Source organism: Lissotriton helveticus, chromosome 3_1, assembly GCF_964261635.1.
Source record: "Lissotriton helveticus chromosome 3_1, aLisHel1.1, whole genome shotgun sequence".
In the NCBI taxonomy this organism is placed as follows: Eukaryota; Metazoa; Chordata; class Amphibia; order Caudata; family Salamandridae; genus Lissotriton; species Lissotriton helveticus.
The window spans coordinates 538,353,510-538,378,555 of NC_136061.1; the positions used below are offsets into that span (position 1 = coordinate 538,353,510).

The 25,046-nt window shown below is 44.3% G+C and overlaps 1 protein-coding gene across 1 annotated transcript in view; it reads right to left on the reverse strand.

Moving 5' to 3' along the window:
• Nucleotides 1-25,046, reverse strand: part of DNAH7 (dynein axonemal heavy chain 7) — a 2,019,015-nt gene that overhangs the window by 1,857,428 nt on the left and 136,541 nt on the right. Inside the window, exon 5 of the mRNA XM_078680414.1 lies at nucleotides 24,884-24,968. Coding sequence (XP_078536540.1) covers nucleotides 24,884-24,968 — 85 coding nt within the window. The remainder of the gene's footprint in view (nucleotides 1-24,883; nucleotides 24,969-25,046) is intronic.

Genomic DNA, 25,046 nt, shown 5'->3' on the forward strand with positions numbered 1-25,046 from the left:
TGTTTTTAAAACGAAAACATAAATAAAAGGCATTGTCATTTACAATGCCAATAGCTCAAACTTAAGTAAATGCAAGTGATATGGAGTGTATGAAGATTATTCTGCAGTGTGTGCGGCTCATTTTCTGATGTACATTATGTTTACAGGTTCGGCTAAAGCATAGGTGGTTTTGAACACAGGTCAATCCTGAGGAAGGCGTGTATCGTTGAAATGCACGTAAATATGATGTTACAGCCATAGTGCTATTACAAAAGAATGGCAGCAAGTCAAGAGGAAATAGAGGAAAACCAATTTGTGGTAAAAACCGTATAACAAGAGAATAAGATTACCAATATTAACATAGAATAGCTATGTACGGATTTAAGACACACATTGCTACGGATGAGATAAACTAAAGAGAATGTTCAGTTGTTGTATTCGTGGAGACATAGATGGGTATGAACGTAGTAGTAGGAGGATGTAGAGAGTGATGTTGCTCTTGAAAATCTGTGTTTATATCTACGTTGACTAGGAAACCTGTATTCATTCAACCCAGGATGGACCAACCTGAGGTTGCTACATTGTTGCAATTGTTTTAAATTATTGGATAACAATTGGTAAAATATGATAAATGGTATTTTTAAGAGTGTTATGAAGGAATGACTACATTTCCGAAATCATATACTTTCTGAGCCGCACACGAATACCCATTAGGTACAGGTATGAGTGAGAGGTATTTTTTAAGGTTGCCAGGAAATATTGTTACTAATTCAAGTTTTTGCCATGTCCTATGAACCTTATCTAGAGCAGTGGGTCCCTTATTCTACTAATTAAATGCTCAGGAAAGCCATTCTGCTTTCCCGAGCAGGTCCCTGCAACGTAAGGGGGAGGTGCAACCGTTCAGGGGCCCCATTTGAGAACAAGACCAATGAATGTCTGCGCGATCTGCGAGTTTCTGGGGTCCCTCATCACATTCTGCAGGGGGGGCATCATTTTGTGTTATGTCCTTGGAGCCTACCTGGTTGAGCATCCTGAAGACATTTCTATCAGCAGAGGCCAGTCATGCTATTCGGATGTCATTTAACGTTGTAACAACATTTGGGCACCGGCCCAAAAAAGATAGAGAGGTATGGGGTGGCCTCCCTAATATCAGGAGTTATATAGAGGACCTGATTATTGTCTGATTGTGGTGTAATTGACTTGAGAAGCCAAGCACATATGATTAGGGTGTGAATAAGTAGGAGTTTGAAAAGGACTTGGTTCATGAGGAGATAAGAAGAGCACTAGATTGTGGAACACGTCAAATTGCAAAGACAGGGTGCTGAGCATAAGGCTTGGTGGAGTTAGGGAAGCAAGGATGAGGGCAATGTAACTAATGATGGAAAAGGAGTTTGGGCATTGCAGGTGTTACTCGTTAGTGACCAAACAGTCGCTAAATGAGCAGAGGCCTGAAGCACATATAAAACAAGAATAAAATGCGGTCTGAAGATAAAAATAATAACATTACATTAGTGACAGGATACACACTTTCACCGATACAGCAGTGAACAAAAAAATCAGCAGGGCTCGTTTTAGAGCCTTTACGGTAATTTTGATTAAAGTTTCCCAGTCACCTCTTCAAGTGTTGAGAACTTTGTTTAATAATCAGAGAGGTCAGAATGTCAATAAACCGGGTCTCCCCCCTCCGCCACCAAGGTAGACCCATGGACTGGCAGTCGAGATCGCTCGGGCCCCTTAGTACCTGTATTTATATAGTACGGCTGATAAAGGGAGATGTTGGTGGGCCTCGAGGACGGGGCCAGCGCTGTGCATAATGATGATGTGAGGAGCTGTGAATTGGTGCTGCGCGGCGCTCCACAGCAGCAGAAGGAGTTGTGGTCTGCATTGTTGTGCCTCGGTTACATGGTCCGCGTTTGACAAAGTGAAAGTCACCCGGCAGCGGCGCCGTGGAAAATAAAAGAAAGGATGGGCCGCAATAATTAAAGATAAAAGGTAGCATCAGGCTTGAAGTGCTCGGTGTCTGTCTCACTGAGCGCGTCCTGCCTGCAACAGCATTTGGCAAAGTGAAAGTCACCCTTCGCGCCCTCCATGGAGAGAGAATAAAAGGAAGATGCACCGCCATAATTAAAGCTAAAGTGGTGCCTCGGAAATACTGGAAGTGCTCTGTGTGTCACTGAAAGGCAAGACAAAGCTATTTAAAACAAGGGGGAAGAAATGCGAGACGCCGTGTGCGAGCCAAATATCCAGTCTAGGTGGGCGAGCTGGAAAGGAGACAGGGAGTGAACCAAAAAGGCTCCCTCCAAATGAAATGTGCCCGTTTAACAAAGTATGACAAGCACAAATGAAAAGCGGAGGCGGAGCTTCCACCCCACTTCCGAAAGCAACCCGACGACAATAGATCTCGCAGAGCGTGCAGCTCATGCGCTGCGACGCTAGGTGAGACCTAAAAAGGGGACAATGAGGATAGAGGTGGAGGCAGAAATCAATGTAAAAAGTTGCCTAACATGAGAAATACAATACCTTTAGTGACTCATTTACCACTAAAGAAATGTTTGTAAGTAAGAGCTTGTTGATGTTTTTAAATTCTTGCACCATTAAATTCAGGCAAACGAAGGTTTGAAACAAGAGGAACGGTATTTAGAAAAAAGACACTGTGTTCCAATGATGATTGAAAAATGGACTGTAGCATTTTTGATATATGGTAGTGTGACACCATCCTGAGGGATGCTTCACGCTTTCCAAACATATGGAAATGGTTCAGAGGGCAGAATTGGTTATGGAGGCATTACATGGCTTCTCTATTACGAATTTCGGGCCAAAAAAGCAGTAAGTCCGTATGAATAAATGGGGGAGGTGGACAATGAACTATAGCTTCAGCGGATGGTGCAGTCAATGCACACAACAAGTGGTGGCCCATTGAGTACAGTCTCCTGCTGGGGCGTTCCACCCAGCTTGGGGTGGGTGCAAGTGGAAGAGGGCAGTTGTTACAGAACTGTGAGTGTTGGGCTTTTATCAAGTGGAGCTGAACCAGACCTCATTGTAAATTTCGACATGACTGTAAAATGTATTGGGAAGTACCCAGTGGTGAAGTGCTTTGGGCAACTGGCATTCGGAGCTCAAGGGCAACACGAAAGAGGTAGGGGACAACAACCAATTGCAGGTAAGGAACCAATTGAACTGTAGAAGTTGTGTCAGTGGTTGGTTTTCAACTCAGATATAGAAGCTGCAAAGGCACTGTAACATGGTAGGGACTGAGGTTGAATAGGTTTGGCAGAGAGTTTGAAGTTATTAGAAGCCAACCCTCAGATTGTCAGGGAAATGTTGCAAAAGAAAGTGGGGGGTGGTAGAATAGCAGGACTGGCCAGAACTTTCAGCACGGGCCATTATCAGACGTGACAATTTCTCCATTGAATGAGGTTCCCAAAAACAGGAGGGTGAATTTAGGGCTTATGTATCATTTGCCCTCGTCATAAAGTTCCTCAGTGAAGGAATGTTCTCTTCAATGACGATGCAGCGCTTCAGCATGCGTCTGCTAATCATGCTGTTGCATTGGTGAGGAACTACGGGGTAGGGTCAGAGCTAGCCAAGTCAGCTAACAAGTGGGCACTCAGGCATTAATGGTGCATACAGAGAATGTTTTGCTGCTGGGTTTCAATTCAAGGGAAACATTTTTGTAGACATTACATTTTGCTAAATTTCTTCTTCACTAATTTATATTTTAGTTGCTTTATGCAATTTTTTGTTTTATTCAGTATTCGGGTTGTTTAGGGGCTACTTATTATATAGATGATTTGCTATTTGTGTGACAAGCAGGTTCCACAAGTTGTTTGTGGAGATGTCTGGTAAGCTTTTCAGAATATGATGCCGGATATAGGGTGGGGGGTGCCGTTAGCACTGGAAACGACAGCGGTGCCAGAGACGCTTTTGACTTTTCTTGGAACTGAAATGGACAAATTCGCAACGGAGGGGAGATTGCTACCGGATAAAGTGGGAACATTGGAGCGATTGTACGATTGTGCTGGAGCAAAGCATCTGGAACTAATGAAGGTGCATGTGAGAGAGCACAAATCAAGAAAAATATAGAAGTGCACCATATTTACAAGCACGTTGTATTAGTTTAGTAAACATTATATAAGAGTGTCGAATTTATAGAGAGAAAATATATAAGAGTGTTTAATTGAAAATAGAATACTTATATCAAGTGTGAAGAACTAATGTAGATGTTTGTAGAGATGTTAGAATGATGTTGAAATCCCATGTTATGTGGCTGTTGTAGGGGAAAATGTAATTCTGCTAAACGTAGAAATGTGTAGGCCACATGGCAGTTCACATAGAGTACAAGATGCTGTTACACTCTTACACGATGATGGATTTTGATGTTGTTATAATTCAAGGTATTACTGATCATAGAACTGAAATATATGTTTTATAGACGTTTCACATAATCATTGTGTGTAATAAGTTAGAATACTGTTTAAACTAAGAAATTAAAGGTTTGCAGTGTGTACAGGCCTGTTCATGTAATCCTAATAGGCCTGAATAGACAAAGTCGTTTCTTTTGATCTGTATGTGCTCGTTAGAGAAAGGTCGTGTTAGGCACAATTTGTGGAGCCTGTTCGATGGTTTACGACTTAGAAGATACGGTGGAGTCCGGAATTTGAGGCCCACAGTACAAGTGTCTGTTTGCAGGTGCGAGGAGGTTCTAATCAAGAGAGTGATGAATAGACTTTTGTTCAAGAGAGCCAGGCACCGGCCTGGAGGAGGCTTCAGGAATTTCCTGGGGGGTACCGTCCTGCCGGAGAGGAGCCTGGGAAGCAAGGTCAGCGCTAATGATGGGCCCAGAGGAGTATCAGCATGGAAAATACCAGAACCAACACCACGTGAGGGGCGTCTGTAAAGGGCGTTTCCATTGTAAATGTGATTTTGTATTAGGGACAGAACCCCTGGGTGGAGTTAAGGCAGATGATCTGAGGAACCTAAGAGAGCGGATGGGTAGGCAGATAGGGAACTGCGAGACATCGTTTTTGCAACAAAGACTAAGGGAAGTGTGTGATCTTCTTTGGAAGACGCCACTGCTGACACCTTTTTAGGTTAAAATCTTGCTAAGTAGGGATGTCACTTAGTCTAGTGTAGGGACAGTCTAATCTTATTTTCTTCCTTTCTGTAAATGACTCATAAGCTACAGCTTGTGTCTATTCTTGCAACTTTGATGATTTTTGAATTGGTTTTGGTAATATTCTTCTGCCGACTAAGAGCATTTAGAAAATTTATGTTTGTATTGATACCCGTATATCTTTTGAACCTTATATTGAGATGTTTGTATCTTCAGTTAAGTTTGGCTTTGTAATAAACTTTTAAACTTTTTTAAGCTTAAGTGGTTCTTTAGAGTGGTGTAAGTCATAAACTGATTGACCGAGTAGTGGATTGCCTTTTACTCTATGACAGGTATCAACGGTTCAGTCGACCGGAGTTGGGATCTAGATCTATAACAATAGACCAGAAGTCCTGCGTTAACAGTTGGTAGCAGAGTGAGGATGGTTACCTTCTTGAGGAAGGTGATCTAGACTAGGTTAAGTTTACCCCAAGGTCCCTAGAGATCGAGAGGTGGCCTGCCGAAGAGGGTGCTGACGGCGCGAGAGAAAAGCAGCCGTGTCGGACGAGAGTGAGTATAACAAGGGTCATGCGTTGACAGATTGCGGTGTTTTGTGTTGTATCTGTATTGTAATGTCATGCGGAGTTGAATGCCTGTAGTGTGAGTGAGAGAGGGTTGTGAGCGCGCGCAACCTGGCAAACTGGGAAAATCTTACGTTCGGGGAAGAGCTTAAGTGGTTCGGGTGTATCGAACATCCAGAGTAGTTGTCGACCAGAGAAAAGGGGGTCATGAGGAACCATTGATCGCCCGCAGGACCGAGATAGGGGGAATGCAAGAGTGAGTGTGTGGGTAACGCAGGTCGAAAGTTACCGTGTGCAAGTAACCTATCAGAGAAGGCGATTGTCTGGACCAACGGAAAGACATTTCGTCAGTTAAGGTGACAATTACAGTTAGACTGTGGACGTACAGTCAAGGAAAGTGATCGCTTGGTCGGAAGTAATCATTTTTCAGAGTATGAATGGGACGCATGCATGACCGAGAGACGAGCGGAGAAAGGAGGGGAACTGCTGCGAAAGGGGGCGAGTGAGGTCAGCGAGAGCCGCGCTGTGATAGGCCGGTCGGTGTGAAGCCGCGCTGAGATGAGTGACGTCAGCGAGAGCCGCGCTGAGATAGGCCGGTTGGTGTGAAGCCGCGCTGAGATAGGCCAGGTGGTGTGACGTCAGCGAAAAGCCGCGCTGTGATAGGCCAGTTAGCGAAAACCGCGCTGGGATTGGTGGATTGTCATCAGGAAGTAAATGAACGCGGAGAAAATAGAAATTTTGTAGATTTTGAACATGAAGTGTTTTAAATGTTTGAGAGGGATTTTTAAGAGAAAAAGAAGAGAATCCTATTACGGGGAAGAGGCACCGCCGGAGGGTACACCAGCTCACTATATGGCAACGAATGTTGGGTTGCATACTATACTGTGGCTTGGTACTTGGAGTAAGATTACAGAAGGGAATGAGGAACTGACCTTTCCGAAATACGGAACGTTTAGAATAGAGGTGTTGCATCAACTGAAAGCAGTTATGTCCTCATTGAGACCTTTGCCTAGACCAACACAGTTTGAGGCCCTTAATGCATGGATTAGGGCGGCGCACGACAGGAGTTAGAACAGACGCCAAGAAAGGGTACGGCGATCAGTAAGGGCAGTGCAAGATGCCAAATGGGATGCGGAGGCTAAGAGATGGAGGGTACAGACGATTGAAGTGGATAAGTTGTACCCAGTGAGAGAGGTTACAGGAGAAAAGAGACCAATAGAAGAGGATGATGAGAGCGAGTCGGAGGATGGCCTAATAAATAGGTTGTTGATAGATAAACCGCCTCCGGACTATAGGGAGACAGAAGGTACGGAGCTCCCAAAGGAAGACAGGGTTGACATGGAAGGAAATAGGCCACTCCCTATCACGGATTGGGTACCTACCAAAGGTGAGGAAACACCTCAACATAGCCCTGTACAGAGAGTAGTCGGAAGGGTTGTGGTGCAGAAGATGCCAGCAACAGAGAGGGTTGAGTCTTATGGATTACCAGATGCTCTTCAAGTACCCGTTACCATAGGCCCTATAGTGTCGGTTTATCACCCAGAGAAAGGGAGAGAGGAAGAACAGGTACGGCTAGAGAGAGAGAGAGTTGAGATGGAAAGAAGGAATAACACGACAAATGCCTGGAGGCAATTGCCAGGACCGATAACGGGGAGCACCCCATTGGATTCAGCAGTGGGTCCCGTAACAGAACAGGGGGGTCAGAGAGGACCGATGGACCTGAGGGGACCACGGCCGAAATCCTATAAAGAGTTGAGGGCTGACTTGAGGGAATGGGATGGGTCCACAGGAGTACCGAGCAACAGGTCAAGAACAGAAGCAGAATGGAGAAGTCAAGGAAAAGGGACAATATCTCACTGCGGGGCTAGCGAAAGCGGTCAGGAGTGGGACAGTAAAAGTCAGGAGAGTAGAGGAGTTACACGTCATATTGACGGAGGAAATGTGCAGGAGCAAAAAGGCAGAAGTACGGCGTGTGGAGAGACATCTCGTCTCACTCAAAGTGAGGGAGACCAAAGGACCCAAGAATACAGAGATAGGTTTAAGTGCACTCACCACGCACCTAATGATAACGTACAGCACTGGAATCGTGGGAACACGGGGAACAGTGGAGGATCTTGCCATGCGTCGAGTGATCAGAGGTCACAGGCGAATTGTGAAGACATGGGGAATAATGGAATGTCTTACCATGCACCTAGAGAAACCATGCAGAATGAGAAATGTGGGATTATGGGAAATAGAGGAGTGTTTCACCATACACCCAGAGAGGATGGAACTGCATGGGACCTGGAGAGATGGGAGCATGGGAGGACTCCCCATAACTCGCCTGAGCCTAGACGTAGGACTCAGAGCTGTGATGGGAGAGATGTAAATAGACTCTCTAGAGATGGCATACTGAAAGCTGTAATAAAAGCCAAAAGACTCGATGTGACCAGCTTAAGATCTGATCTGGACGATATAATAGATGGTACATTGTCTTTAGAAAGGATCGACATGTACAAACAAGATGAGCTGCTGTTTATAGCAAAGGATATTACTCGGAAGGCAAGAGCAACTCATGAGAAACTGTCTGAACTGGCAGACAAGTATATGGTAGATTTGTCCAGAACCAAGGCATTACAGGGTAACCACAGGTTGCATTATTCAGATCAGGACTTGGATGAGAGGAGGACAACTGGATTAAAAACACACATAAGGGAGCTGATCACAGGAATAAGAGCATGGAGAGATCTGGACAAATGGGAAGAGAGGTGGTCCAAAAAGGGAACTGTTAGACGGAGTGCGAATGTGATGTCTCCGGAGGGAAGGCTAATGCAGATGGAGGCATTCCCTTTGCGAGAAATAGCGAATGGAAGTTACGTACATGTGCCCTGGAGTAGGGGAGATTTGGCTGCATTTACAAACTCATTTCCGAAGTTAAGGGAGAATCCTGTAGAGTGGTACAAGCAGGTAGAGAGGTTTGTCAAGATTTCAAAGGTATTGTGGATTGATTTGAACACCTTGTTTGATATTGTGGTCCCAGGAGATTTGTGGCTAGCATGCAAGGTTAGTGTCGAGTGGCCAACTGCAGAACCAGAAAGGGATACTCGTACTAATGGACCGTCAGAAAGTGTAATGGTAAAATATGAAAGGGTGATGACATGGCTGAAGGATAAGGTGCCACCACAAGACATAGATTGGGTAAAAATAGACCGAACAAGACAGGAACCCAAGGAGACAGTTCACGAGTATTATGAACGATTGCTGAAAACGTTCAAACAATATAGTGGACTAGATGTAATGGATCCCAAGGATATAGGACAGTTTGTATCGAAGTTCGTTTTGGGGTTGAGACCCGATATTTGTTTGATGATTCAGCAACATTTAATTTGTTGGCAAAATAAACCATTGGATGAGATTTTGAGATACGCAAGGTACTGCAGTGATGAAATAGAGTCCAAAGCAAAGAAACTAAAGGAGAAACTGATGATGGTGCAAATGCAGTCAGCTGGTAAGGGAGGACAGCAGCAACAGGGAACAGGGAAAATGGGACGGAAATTAAATGGTCAGAATAGGGACAACGAGGAAAATCTGAGACCTAGAATAGACTTTGCTACATTGAAAAAAACGACAAAGTGCCACCAGTGTCACCAGGTGGGACATTGGAGACGCGAGTGTCCCTATAACCCTGAAAACGGAGAACTAGAAGTTCTAGAGGAGGAAGTTCAGGAAGTTCCAGCCCAAAGGGTGACAGTGACAAAGGGCAAGGTGACCAAAGGGGGGACTTCGGCTCCTCGAGCTCAGTTCCCGCAGCCACCAAAGATTACGACAGGGGGAAAGGTCTATAGACAAATGCCTTTTTTCACAGGTGAAGAACAGTGTTACTACGTTGATCCATTGACGGGACGACGTGTAAATAGAGAGGAGGACTGTACCCTCGGGGCAGTCCTAGAGGTGGATCAAAGAGGACCGTTTGTTGAGGCTGAAGTGGCAGGGTGTCCTACAACATTCTTAGTGGATACTGTAGCTACTCGATCAACTTTGAGATCGGCGGTGGTTCCAGATCTACCAATGTCGGGGGAGACAATTCAGGTGGTAGGGGTTGCAAATAGAAGGATGAATAGCCCTTTGACGGAACCAGTATCAGTGAAAATAGGAAACTACACAGATGAACATCAGTTTGTGGTATGGGATTCTAGTCCTGTGTGTCTGTTAGGAAGAGACTTATTGTGCAAACTGAACTGCAGAATATACTGCACACCACAGGGAGTGGAGGTACAGACTACAGATGATGATGCTACCTTCAAAGTTGCAAATTCGAGAACATGCATAGAACTGTATCCTACCCTGACAGTGGAGGAGCTCCCATGGGATTTACGAGATGCAGTGTCATCAGAAGTATGGGATTTTACTGGAGAAGAGATAGGACTGATCAAAGGAGTAAAACCAGTGAAGATTATGGTAAAGCCAAATGCTGAATATCCAAGAACGCCCCAATACAAACTGACCCCGGAGACGATTGCAGGAATAAAACCTGTAATCGACTCTATGATAAAACAGGGAATACTGAAGGAAATCGTGGGAAGTCCATGTAACTCCCCGATTATGGGTTTGCAGAAACCTAGTGGGAAATTCAGAATAGTACAAGATCTTCGAAAGATTAATAACATAGTTGTTTCATGTTGTCCAGTGGTACCGAATCCATCAGTGATATTGTTTCCGATACCATTCCAAGCTGAGTGGTTCACAGTGATAGACCTTTGTCAGGCGTTCTTTTCAATTCCATTAGATGAGGAGAGCCAGTACCTTTTTGCTTTTAAGCTGGAAAATCGTGTTTTAACATGGTGTCGTATCCCACAGGGGTATACAGAAAGCCCATCAATTTTCAACCAGCTGTTGAAGAAACATCTTGAAAGTCTGGTACTGCCGCAGAACACGGTTCTGGTCCAGTACATAGACGACCTACTTGTTGCGTCAGAAACGGAAGAGGCTTGTAAGATAGATACCATTGCTTTGCTGAACCATTTAGCTGAAAATGGACACAAGGTATCTCCGAACAAATTGCAGTACTGTTTGACAGAAGTACAGTACTTGGGTCACCGGATAGAAAAAGGAAAGCGCAAAGTGTCACCAGATAGGATAGAGGCGATAATGAAGATGAACGCGCCTACGACACAGAGAGAAGTCAGGATGTTCCTAGGAATGGTCGGTTATTGCCGACAGTGGATAGCTAACTTTTCACTGAAAGCAAAACCTTTAAAAAAACTCACGCACAAGGAGGTGAGTGATTCGGTACCATGGGACAAGGACTGTTTGATGGCGTTTCTACAGCTGAGAGAGGACTTGTGTCGCGCTCCGGCTTTGGGGATGCCTGACTATGAAAAACCATTTTCACTTTTCTGTTGCGAGAGTTTTGGTACAGATTCATGGAAATGCCCGTAGACCAGTTGCATACTTTTTGGCTACTTTAGATCCAGTAGCCGCAGCGTTGCCCGGATGTCTCAAATCCGTTGCCGCAACAGGTGTCAGCATTGAACAGTGTGAAAATATTGTCATGGGACACCAGTTAGTGGTGTATGTGCCTCATTCTGTAGAACTGTTAATGACCAGGACCAAGACACAGCACTTGACCAATAGTAGGCTCACGCGCTACGAGCAAGTTATCCTTGCTGCGGAGAACGTGACCCTTAAGAGGTATGTATGTATGTTTGTTTGGATTTATATAGCGCTTATAACCCAGCGGTCTCTAAGCGCTTTTGCCTTGGGAACCCGTCCTGGCTTTTTCCCTGTGAGATAGCCCCTACAGGGCATCCCCAAGGTGAAAGCCAGGCATCCCGCCGCGGGGGGCCGTTGTGGAGATTAAGCAAGCTTAATGCCCAGAGTTGCAGAGTGTGAACCCATGATTAGGTCAGGCACCGAAGCGAGAATTATCGAGTCCGTGGACATTTGAGCTTGAGACCCTGCCGCGTCGGGAATTGAACCCTGGTCCCGGGTCTGACCTCTGCTTCAGGGTCTGCCTGCTCTAACCAGTGAGCCAGAGGTTCTCTGTTTTGAATCCTGCTACATTGATGCCACTTCCTAATGATATAGAAGGTGAAGAATGTGAAGATCACGATTGCCTTGATGTGACTGAACTATGCACGAAGCCAAGACCAGATATTGTGGATGAGCCATTGATCGACCCTGATGAAATTTTCTTTGTTGATGGCTCATGTTTAAGAGACGATACTGGTCGGTTGAGAGCAGCTTATGCTGTTTGCACCATTACTGGAGTTGTAGAAGCAGCTTGCCTGGAAGGAGTACACTCTGCTCAGGTGGCAGAAATCATTGCACTGACACGTGCCTGTTTAGCAGGTAACAAAATTAGAGTCACTATTTATACCGATAGCCAATATGGTTTCGGTGTAGTTCATGATTATGGGCAATTGTGGTCTCAGAGAGGTTACATGACCTCCTCTGGTTCGCCTATTCGAAATGGGGAATTTGTGCGACTGCTGTTAGAAGCATTACAAGGTCCAGCTACAATTGCAATTGTCAAATGCGTAGCCCACACCAAAAATACAGATTTTGTGTCACAAGGTAATAGATATGCAGACGAAGTTGCCCGCTATTGTGCGGAGCAAGGATATTCTTTCACGGAGGTGGAAGTGGGTGGGGCTCAGGAAAGGACCGAGTTAAACATGATGCTAGAAACAGTTGATACTTGGGAGGATTTAAAAAACATGCAAGAGAACGCACCTGATTCTGAGAAAAAGGCATGGGAAGCGGCAGGTTGCGTGAAAAGTGAAATGGATTTTTGGGTTTCAGCAGATGGAAGGGCAGTGTTACCTGAGGAATTGGTGAGTCCAATGGCACGACAGATACATGGTCCAGTACATCAAGGAAGAGATGCTATGCTGAGGGTATTCAGGCAGACCTGGTATTGTCCTAAATTCAGGATTGCAGCAGAAGCAGTGTGTAAGAGATGTGTTACATGTCAGCAATTGAATGTAGGGAAAAGAACACCAGTTACAATGAGTCACATTGGGAGGTCTGGGGGGCCTTTCAACAGAATGCAATTAGATTTTATTGAAATGCCAAAAAGCAACCGCCTCAGGTATGTTCTGGTGGTTGTATGCATATTTTCCAGATGGGTCGAAGCATACCCTACACGCAGATGCGATACACTCACAGTAGCAAAGTTGTTGCTTAGAGAGTTGATCCCGCGCTTCGGGGTGCCGACCTCCCTGGAATCAGATCGAGGAACTCATTTCAACAGTGAAGTTGTGAAGATGCTTTGCTCTGCATTGAACATTGATCAGAAGTTGCACTGTAGCTATCGACCAGAGGCTTCAGGTATTGTGGAGCAAATAAATGGCACACTCAAGTCCCGAATAGCCAAAGTATGTTCATAGACGTCCTTAAGCTGGCCTGATGCTCTGCCCTTGGTACTCATGAATATGCGTAGCACACCAGACAGGAGGACAGGTCTCTCTCCACATGAAGTTTTAAGGGGGAGGGCAATGAGACTTCCGTCTGTACCAACTGCAGCTTTGTTGAATATTACAGATTACCTGATCCTGGATTACTGCAAGGGTCTGTCTGACGCCATTCATTCTGTATCTCTTCAGGTGCAGGCTGCTGAAGTTCCATCTTCAAGAGATCTATGTCACGACTTGTGCCCAGGTGACTAGATTCTGCTGAAGAAGCACGTCCGGAAGAACTGCCTAGACGTGCGTTGGAAGGGCCCCTATCAAGTTATCCTGACAACGAATACCGCTGTGAAGTGTGGAGGGCTGCCAAACTGGATTCACGCTTCTCATACCCGAAGAGTTCCAGCACCCCTAGAAGAAACAGCTCCTCTCGCAGATGAAAATCCAGCTGTGGACGGCGAACCACTAGAGGGGATCAGTCAAGCTGAGGGGGTGTCGGAAGAAGTTGGGAGCGCTACAGATCCAGAAGAAGAAAGACAGGACGGCAGTGAAACTGAAGTTGCCACAGAAGGGGAAAGTGGCTGTGAATACGGCTCAGACACAGATCAAGTCCAGAGTGATCAAGAACCGAGTGCGAGGACAAGAGAAAGGAGAACGAGGCGTGGAGAAGCTAGTTGGCCTGAAAGAAGAAAGAGTCCGAGTTTGAAGCCAGCTACAGAGGAAACTCTTGCTCCTATATCTGAAGACTCGGATTTGGATGAAAGTGCACAAGGACAGGATCAGGAAGGTCCGAGAAGATCAAGGAGGGTGCGAGTGCCTTGCAGAAGATACGCTACTCCTGAGTGGACCTACCTCGCTGCAGATGTCCAGTGTACAGAGATCCGGGAGGGCGAGGGAAGTGACCCTGACCAGTACTGACCCCATCATAACAGTGGAAATAGTGTTTCTGATACCGGGAGTGGAGGTCGAAGGGTTGCTGACACTCAATATCCCCTATCCTCCTTATCTGAGCGGAATAAGAGACCTGGTTTTAAACAGAATAGAATTTCCGATTTGTTGTTCAAGGAGGTCAATACTTGAGGAGGTCCTTCTTCGTTTGGAAATATTAGAAGCCGTGATTAGAGTCGCTGGAACACGTATAATTTCGGATTGCTAAAAGACTGTGTGAAAGACTTTGTAAATGAACAAATTGAGCGATAACCTAGCGCCAAGTGGAAGAAGAAGAAACTAGGGACTTCCATTTAGTGGACGGAGAAGGGCTAGGGTTGTCTGTTGCTATAGAACACAAAGACTGATCTTGCGGAAAAGATTATCAGCTTCCAGGTGTGGTTCGAAAAGAGACATTGTACAAAGGAAAGAGACATTGTGCTGTGAAAGAAAACCAGAGCTATACTGACTTGAGATCATGGAGGCTGGCAACCCGAACCGCAGGACCAAATGTATAGTAGGCACACTTTTAGTGGGAGTGATTTTTCTTATAGTTTTAGTAGTTACTATATCTTATGTAGTGGGACATGAAAATGAAGGGAAAACATCAAAGGAAGCGAAGATTGCATCGATACAGGAACCTACTACTGCTGGTCAAAAGGGGAACAATACAGAGAAAGACAAAGCTTTACTAGCAGCTGAGACTCGTAGGTTACATGTAGATGAATCACAGGGAAATTTTAAATCAAATGCATATGCTAAATTGCTTTATGAATACATTGATGCTATGGAGGCCAAGAATTGTTATGTTTGCATGAAATTGCCAGCCTCTGTAGACGAAGGTATCAGATATCATCATCTTCCATTGACTTATGGAATCACATGTAGTTTGTTGCTTAGTATATTCTATGAACGTGATGGGTTTGAATACTATTTTTCAAACTTCGATGCTGTTTTACCAGAAGTGCCGAACTACAAGCATTTAAATAAGTGGGATTATTATAAGAGTGAAGACAGATTACAGAAATGTTTCCTTCCCTGGAAAACATTAGATACTTCACACGCCCGAAGAAATAATTTGACTTGTAAAGTGTCAGAAATTGAGAAAAAGTTTGTAGGACAAGTGGATGATCAATACAGGAGACAGAAGATCTTAAAAGCTTCAGGTCAATGGAAAACAGATTGGACCGAGGAAGATAGGGCACACCAAAGAAAGGGTAGCAATGGTCCAATAGCTTTAGACCGAGAGAAAAAGGGGAAACTGTGTATACATAGGGGTGAAACCTATTACGAGAATGTGTTTGTGGGAAAAGTAAGTTGTGAACATGCTTTCCAATTAGAATATTATTCGAAAGACTTCTTGAAGGAAATGCAGGTGATCCCAAATGTATATTTTGTCTGTGGAAGAAATGCATACGTGAAGCTACCAGATAATTGGTATGGATCATGTTATTTGGCAATTGTCTTCCCCAAAATATACCATGCTAAGGATTTGGAAATTATAGAGGGAGGAACTCAAGCTAGAGGAAGAAGGGATGTAAGCAGTGAGGAGGTAGTTGGAGACGTCTCTTTTGGTGCTATGTTTCCTATTTTAGGGATAGCACTAAATGATGTCAAGATTAGAAGATTGGCAACAGTTGTAGATAGGTTGTCCGCCAGTACTGCTAGATCATTATTGCTGGTGGAGGGAGAGATGCAATCGATAAGGGCAATGGTTCTTCAGAACCGACTTGCTCTAGATGTTCTGTTACCCAAAGAGGGAGGAGTCTGTAAGGCTTTGAAGGTCCAGGAATGTTGCACTTACATTCCAGACAATTCAAAACCTTTAGAAAAGTACATTCGGAACATTACTGAAATACATCATGAGATTGAGGATTTGACAAAGGTAACAGTGTGGGAGAAAGTAGGTCAAGGAATGGGTAAAGTTGGAGGTTGGTTTGCCAACTTAGGAAAGAGTTTCATTTGGTACATACTGAAACCTATCATCATAATAGTGATTTGTATAATCACTTTGTGGGGATTGGTGCGGCTATACCAATGGTATAGATCAAACCGGTTGCAAAGATCCATGAGAGAGCAGGAGAGGAGATTGACTGCGATGCAGGATAATCAGTACAGGAGTCTGAAGGCTCTAGAGATGATGAAACGAGGGGGTACTGCAACGACTTCAGTTTGACTCAGTCCATACCTCAGGGATGGTGTCGTGATGGTGATGACTACTAAAAGTCATCAAAGGGGGGACTGAGAGAGCACAAATCAAGAAAAATATAGAAGTGCACCATATTTACAAGCACGTTGTATTAGTTTAGTAAACATTATATAAGAGTGTCGAATTTATAGAGAGAAAATATATAAGAGTGTTTAATTGAAAATAGAATACTTATATCAAGTGTGAAGAACTAATGTAGATGTTTGTAGAGATGTTAGAATGATGTTGAAATCCCATGTTATGTGGCTGTTGTAGGGGAAAATGTAATTCTGCTAAACGTAGAAATGTGTAGGCCACATGGCAGTTCACATAGAGTACAAGATGCTGTTACACTCTTACACGATGATGGATTTTGATGTTGTTATATTTCAAGGTATTACTGATCATAGAACTGAAATATATGTTTTATAGACGTTTCACATAATCATTGTGTGTAATAAGTTAGAATACTGTTTAAACTAAGAAATTAAAGGTTTGCAGAGTGTACAGGCCTGTTCATGTAATCCTAATAGGCCTGAATAGACAAAGTCGTTTCTTTTGATCTGTATGTGCTCGTTAGAGAAAGGTCGTGTTAGGCACAATTTGTGGAGCCTGTTCGATGGTTTATGACTTAGAAGATACGGTGGAGTCCGGAATTTGAGGCCCACAGTACAAGTGTCTGTTTGCAGGTGCGAGGAGGTTCTAATCAAGAGAGTGATGAATAGACTTTTGTTCAAGAGAGCCAGGCACCGGCCTGGAGGAGGCTTCAGGAATTTCCTGGGGGGTACCGTCCTGCCGGAGAGGAGCCTGGGAAGCAAGGTCAGCGCTAATGATGGGCCCAGAGGAGTATCAGCATGGAAAATACCAGAACCAACACCACGTGAGGGGCGTCTGTAAAGGGCGTTTCCATTGTAAATGTGATTTTGTATTAGGGACAGAACCCCTGGGTGGAGTTAAGGCAGATGGTCTGAGGAACCTAAGAGAGCGGATGGGTAGGCAGATAGGGAACTGCGAGACATCGTTTTTGCAACAAAGACTAAGGGAAGTGTGTGATCTTCTTTGGAAGACGCCACTGCTAACACCTTTTTAGGTTAAAATCTTGCTAAGTAGGGATGTCACTTAGTCTAGTGTAGGGACAGTCTAATCTTATTTTCTTCCTTTCTGTAAATGACTCATAAGCTACAGCTTGTGTCTATTCTTGCAACTTTGATGATTTTTGAATTGGTTTTGGTAATATTCTTCTGCCGACTAAGAGCATTTAGAAAATTTATGTTTGTATTGATACCCGTATATCTTTTGAACCTTATATTGAGATGTTTGTATCTTCAGTTAAGTTTGGCTTTGTAATAAACTTTTAAACTTTTTTAAGCTTAAGTGGTTCTTTAGAGTGGTGTAAGTCATAAACTGATTGACCGAGTAGTGGATTGCCTTTTACTCTATGACAGGTATCAACGGTTCAGTCGGCCGGAGTTGGGATCTAGATCTATAACAATAGACCAGAAGTCCCGCGTTAACACATGCTTTTTAGACCTCCTGAACATTGATTGTACAGTATGCAAGATGTGGGGGCATTATGATCGAGGCTGGGTCTTTTGTGATCGGGTGCTTATTTGTCACACCACAGAGTTTGGTTGAATGTGGGTCTGGCAGTGCATGCATTATATTCAGAGCTGTTGGGAAAAAAGGGTTTAAAAGGCTTGCAAAAACAGCACTATATAGTTCTGAGGATGACTTCAGGTGTCTAGTGAAAGATTGGCAAGAATTTCTGCAGCGGAAGATACATTTCAGGGGAGATATTTTTTAAGCATGTAGATGGTAGCATGATGGCACAATTTCAGTTTCTACAGGTGCTCTGCAAGGTGTTGAGCAAGCTGGCTTGGCCAGCAGGCAAGTTTTGGATGCATTCCATCAGAATTGGGGTAACCAGGCGGTGGTAGGTTTTATGGAGGAACGGGCAGGTTCTGCGTGGGATTAGCAGATGGAAAAACAGGTACAAAAATACATAATGATAGTTGGGGTCATTCCAGCTCGGTGGATTTTGTAAATGAGGCTCTGATCAGTGAATGAGGTAGTTAAACGGAGAAGGTGCGACAGAGGTGCATGGGATGACTTCAGGACAGAACAGGAACAAGCTGGCTAAAGTATGTGTATGTTTGGATGTTGTTGGGATATGTTATGGGAGGATTAAGGCTGGAAATGGTAGGTATGAAGTTATAGTATTAGTGAAGTCCAAGTTAGACGAGAAGGCGTTTGCTAAGGGCCGTGCATATTGCACTGTATTGTAATTGCATATATATAGCGCTTAGTACCTCCTGATGAAGCATCAAAGTGCTTTTTAGGCGATTAGCACACTTCTCCGGAACCCATAAAAGATTAGTGGTGAATTAGTATACTGAAATATGAAAGTAATTTGAGTGGGGGATATGTTAGTCGGTTATTTGGATTGAGAAGGATAGTAGAGGGATAGAAGAGGGACAAGGTTTGCATTTATGTAGTGCTTGCTACCACTGATGAGGTGTTTAGGTGCATTTTCGACGAGTAGCATGCTACTCCAAAACCCACACAAAATTAGTGGGATTTTGTATAAGGAAATATGCAATGAATTTGGTTGGTGGATATGTTAGCCTGTTATTTGGATTGAAAATGAATATATATGGCAGAAATGTTCTCTTAAAGGAGCCTTTTGCACTTTTAGTATAGATTGAATGTTCACTGAGCTGCCTTGCCTTAAGAAGATTTGGAGATTATGACAAATCACAGATGCATTCATGGCTTACCATAAGTTCTAGTTGTACATGTTGCAATGAAATTTCATTACACATGGTAACTTACAAAAGTAAAACCAGTGCACTCATGTCAATACAACACCACCATTCCCAACACCAGGATTTACAGCTTCAGAGTAAGGGCTTGAGCTTCTTAATAGTTCTAGGCAATGTCCATTTCATCAATATTTGTACACTGGACGGTTAGTTTTTCTCAATCAAAGCAGGTTGCTTCATGATTAATAGGTAACGTTTGGGGACATCACATGAGTTGAGTTTGGGGAGGGTTATGGGTTATTGCACAAGTAGGGCCTAATTCACAAAGGCAATCTGAGACACAAGTCTATCTTTACGACTTTTGGTATTCAAAGAAGTTATTTACGAGTCATATTTTTACAGCCACTGTCGTGCCAGAATATCTGGCTTCAGCTGTACTTTCCACACCTGAACCGTACACTCTGGCTTGGGCTGTACTCTCCAGCTCAGGTCGGATGAAGTGTAATCAATGGGCAATAATGCAAATTTTACAAAAAGGAATAGGGTCATAAAAATAATTTTGGGCAGGGAAAAGGGTGTAGCCGGACACTACATCATATCCCAGAAACGTTTGCTCCTATGTATCATGGTGCATGCAGTCCACAATTTGTGCTCCCCTCTGTGTTGACTTTAGTGTCTGACTGTAGTATTGATACTGTAGGAAAGTAGGATCTGCTTCTTATAGTTACACCCACTTTTTGCTGATGTATCACTGTTTTCGACTTAGACTGACTGAGATCCTGCTATCCAGGACCCAAGTCTAGCTGCCTTCTCCTCCAAATTGATTGCATGTACTTTAGGTACACTCCAGATTGGACACCATGTACCCAGGGCATAGGTACCCAGAGGCCTCCCAGGGGCTGCAGCATGTATTATGCCACCCCTGAGAGACCATTCAAACTGACACCACAAGTCTGCTACTGCAGCCTGTGTAAGGTGGTGCATGCACCCCTTACTTAGATATAGGTTACCTATATCTATTCTAAATCACTGCACATATAAACCTATCAGTCACCCCGATGGCAGTCCTTATCAATCCTGAAGGCAGGGTGCTGGGTTTTGTGTGAGAGGGTGACCCTACATGAGTAGAGCCCCTCTGCAGAACTCGGAAGCTATTCTCTGGGTTGTCTGTGATGCAGCCAAACCATATATACTTAAGTGCATTATAACCTCGCAGTAAATGCTAACTTTAAAACAGCTGCTTAGAAACATGTTGTGTTTGGTGTCACGCACCTTGGAATCATACCTCCACACAAGTAACTGGCGTGGGAGGTATGATTCCCCCCTTGTAGAACCACTACAGTGGGTCATCGGTCTACCCGGTACCAGCTTTCTCGACCTGAGCATCACAAAATGGATGCTGCCAGCCACAGACACGAGTCTGCCCTCCTGCTGCTGAGCTGAGCTCAAGCAGGGGAAGGCTTGAAAATAGGTTTCCTGTCACAGGGAGGTGTGACCACCTCCCAGACAAGATTTAGTGTATTGGGGCTGGGTGGGTGCACTCTGAGAGTGCCTGAAAGTCTGCAGTGGGGGCACATTTGGTGTCCCTATGCATAGTCCAGCTCAAACCGGTGGCAGGAGTCATTTGCTCCTGCTCTGGCGCAAAACTGGACAAAGAACATGGGTGTAACCACCACTCTGTCCTGCCCCTCCCATAGGTGGGTCCCCAGAGTTGTCCAACCCCTTCCTTGGGTATAAAGTAGGAAACGACTACAGGACTTTAGATTTTACCTGGACTAAACTCTGCAAGCAGAAACCAAGTACCTTGACGATCTACACTACGTTGGACAACAGAAGAATCTCCCTTGGAGTAAAGGAGTTACTCCCCTTCTGAAGCACGCACCTTAACGCATATGACCGGTTTGCATCTTCCAAGCTTCTGAGGACGCCGAAGATTTCTGCAACACAGGAGGTGGGTTCCTGAGCGTCTCTGAGGTTGATCAGCTCTCTCAGCAATTCTGAGAAAAGTATCCCTCGTGGGGACTGTGCTACCCGAACCCCTGTGCACTGTGTACTTTTGCAGCAGCATATGCTTTTTGGAAGTCCCTGAGGCTGTGTTTTGGGCTATGTGTAATCCTGACCCCAAACAGTATTCCCACCGCAGATTTCCAGCCTCCACTCCACAAATGCTCCGTGGGCCTGTTCTTCGTGATTCAGCTTGAGGTCCCTTCGCAATCCCTGGTCCGTTCGCCTGTGGGTCCCTGTGAAGGTAATCTGATTTCTTTTGGGCTTCCCTGGTTGCTCCAGATGTGCCCTGACTCCCCATAGTTTGGAGAGTCTCCAGGACCTTGCTGGTCCTCACCGTGACTTGTTTCCTCTGCCCGTATGGGTTGCATTTGCCAAGGCTTGTTGGTGTTCAATCCGGACACTGACCCCTTAGCACTTGACATCCTTTGTGGGACAGCTCACCTCCAGACTTTGGTTGTCGTCGAAGTCTCCTGGTCCCCGTGGCTGCAGAGTCAAGCATCCAATCTTCTCCCCTGAAGCAACCGACATCGGTGGGCATTCGTCTACCGAGCCCCCGGTCACTCTAAAGTGACCCAGAGTCCGTCCCCTCTTCTTTCAGGTTCTTCTCACCTTGGATCCAGGTTTGGATCCCACCGGACACTTTTCATCTTCCCGGCAGCATCACTTCTTTGAGTCATGCCATTGAAAATAACGGTTTCCGGAACCACTTCACCCCTATGCACCCGGCTCCTTTGGGATAGGTAACACAGGTACCTCGGTACTCACAAGGGTGCTGGCCTTCGAACCTTCTCTGTTCGAAAGGGTTTGCTTGAAGTCCTCTTTGAAGTGTCCTTAAACTGTAATTTTCCAACCGCAACTTTCCCATAGAGTTGTACGGAGCTTGTGTCTGTGTTCTCACACGCACCCGTCCTCCGTGAGCTCCCTGTGTCACTCCTTTGGGTGGTTCCTTGGGGTCCCAGCAATTCTACGTGCTCCAGGCACTGTGTCTAGTGAAGTTGTTGTTGTTATACTATTTTTTTAGTATATGGTTTGGTTTCCCCTGGAGCCCGCTGTGTATTGTGCTATTTACTGTTCTATTGATTAAGTATTGTGTGCCTTGTGCTCTAATCTCGTATAGAGGTTAGTGGAGAGTGTTTAGTAATAAAAACATATTTTATATATCTCTTGTGTGGTTCTCCTTTCATTTGGTCATTCAGGAGGTTCTGATCTGGTAAAACAAGCTGCTTTACATTTTTCGAGACTTAGCCTGAGGGCTGCTCTCCACCAGGATAGCTTGATAAAAAGGTTGTCTTTAACCAAATCATCAATAAGGGTTGTTTGGACTGGTACAGGGTGCCCACTTTAATTAGTGGACAGCATATACCCGGCCAACTTCTCACAGATACTACAGTCAACACTGGGGGGCGATCAAATTATTAACTGCATGTACCATGATACAAAGGAGCAAACTTTTCTGGGATATGATGTAGTGTCTGGCCAGACCCTTTTCCCTGCCCAAATTGGTTTCTATGACCTCCTCTGCCATTTATCGGATGTTCCTAATGCTCCTTTTTGTTAAAATTACATTCTGGCCCATTGATTACTCTTTATCCGGCCCAAGTACAGCCGGAGAGTACGGCCCGAGCCAGAGAGTACAGCCCAGGTGTGAAGAGTGCGGCCTTAGCTGGAGATTCTGGCCTGACAGCGGACGTACAGATACAACTTGTAAATGACCACTGTGAATACCAAAAGTCGTAAAGTTAGATTTTTATCTCAGATTGCCTTTGTGAATCAGGCCTGGAGTGTTTAAAGACATTGTATGAGCTATGTGCAGAGTTTTAAGATCATGGATGAGTCATTGGCAGAGTTTGAGACATCTAGGAATGCCAAGGAGCATTTCTAGGGGTAGATATGTTCTTGCTAATTCACACTTTACCTCCTCAGCCCTTCCTTGTGCCAGTCCTAACTGAACAGAGGTCTGCCACACCTCCCCAGACACAATGTGAATTACCTAAAACAGTTTGATCCCTCACCCTTCTGGGATCCCAAAGATCCACCTATTCAGGGCCCATAAAGGATCTACATGCCTTCCCGACAGTCTGTTTTTTGTGTGTGCTGCCACACACAGTACATTGACCAGGCCACGGCTTGATATTTACATAACTTTTCATTTTTATTATTTATTTTTTTAATTTCTCAGAATTATTTAAGATGCAGGTTGTGTTTTTGGTGCAGTTTCCTTGGAGAACGGCACGGCTCTATTTTAACCATGAGGTGTTGTATGTCAACGCACATCTTCAGGTTTGAGGAAGTAGCCTTCAGCTGGAGGAACAGCTTTGAGGATGTCCTGTTGTCAAGAGTTTACATGAGTTTGTCTTCACAGAGCAAACCGGGATGATTCTTGGTAGCAAGGCAGCCTTTAGCATGCCAAAGCTTGGGGGTGAATGGGTTACATCTACAAGCCCACCCCCTCCTTTTTCATGTATGCCTTTTCTCCATTTCACCCGATAGCCAGATGCCTAGCATATCTTTTCAGAAAGAACTCTGAGGTAATCTTGATAATCTCCTTTTGGCCTTGCATGGGGTGGTTTCCAGTTCTGATGATAGCATTGTGTGCAGAATAGATTTTTCTAATAGATGTATGTCTGCTAAAGTTCATATCTCTCCCTTTTACCCCTACAAAGGCTTCATCTGAGAAGATGAGAGGAGGAGTTTATAAAACCTAGATCTCTCCTCTTCTTTAGTGGCCTCAATTCATGAGTCTCGAAGAAGTTCTTCTTGTAGATTCTGTGATCATCATTTGTCTTCCTCTGTTTCCTGGTGTCAAACTGATATTTTAGAGCCCTGTATTTGTGAGCTCAGGTGGAGTCTGCAACTTCTACAGCACGAATTTAATCTGGGGTTAGTGGTAGCAACCCTTGAAGTCTAGTGGAAAGCGATGAAAGCCATTTGCTCTCCCTGGACAAGATTGGCGAACATAAAAGAGTTAGGTTCACATCTTTTTTACTTAGAGGCCTCTTTCCAAGACATTTCTTTCAGCATAGGATCTACATATGGTACCCAAAGTCTAACCTTGGAACCCTTACACAAGGTACATGTTAAATTTTTGACTCTTCAGATTTTCTTTTTAGTAGTCATCACCTCAGCTGTAAGGATTGCTGAATTGGTTGCAGTTATTCCCCTCAAATCTTTTCTGATAGGATTGACTTACGATTTGGTCCCAGTTTTCATCCTAAAGGAGTTTCTCCTTTTCATATTGAACATGAGATTACTTTGAATCTTTTTTTCCCAAAACCCTCATTGGAAGAGGAGGAGCAGCTGCATCTCTTGGATGTTATTAAAACACTAAATATTTATATTGCTCGTTCAGCCGAGTATAGACTTTAAGACTCTTTTTTTGGCTAATATTAGTGTTTTATGGAAAGAACAGAAATCCCCTTTTTCTATGATAATTTGTTGGATTACGTTCATCTCTCAATATAGACTAAATTTAGGAAACACGGCAGCCTTGGAATTTGGAACCAGTGATCTGTCTGCTGTTAGTTCTTCTTAAGTGCCTTTTGTTGTTGTTGTTGCATTATGTTTGATTTAATAAATAGATGTGAAGCATTGCAATAATAGTGTCATACTGTTTTTGTCCTCATTGTCCCAGTACTTGCATTCCTACCTTCCCACCTCGTCACACAACTTTGATCCCTAGGATGCTTGTGGATAGCAGACTGTAGGGAAGGTGTACGAATCTATTACAGGCCTAGGCATGGGTGAGCTCCAGGGATCCCAGATGAAGGAGGAATAAAGCTTTTTTTGTTAGAACACCTGGAGTCTGAGGAGTTGTGGCACACCTCTCTTCATTAAGTACTGGAATAAGGAAGAGTAACTGGAGGGAGGAAGGGTACTGATAAGTAATCGGGAGATGACATCTTGACACAGAAATGATTGTTCAATACAGCAGATGTGTTTAAAGAAACTGAGCTCATTACCAGAATGTCCTTCTCTAAGGCAGTAGATTTTTTGGCATGTGCATCGTCTGGAGCAAAAGATTGGGATGTGGCAGAATCCTGTTGCCTACAAAAGAGAAACATAAAATTAAAATAGAGCATATTGAAATGATTCCAGAATAAACAGTACATGTATTGTAATTTG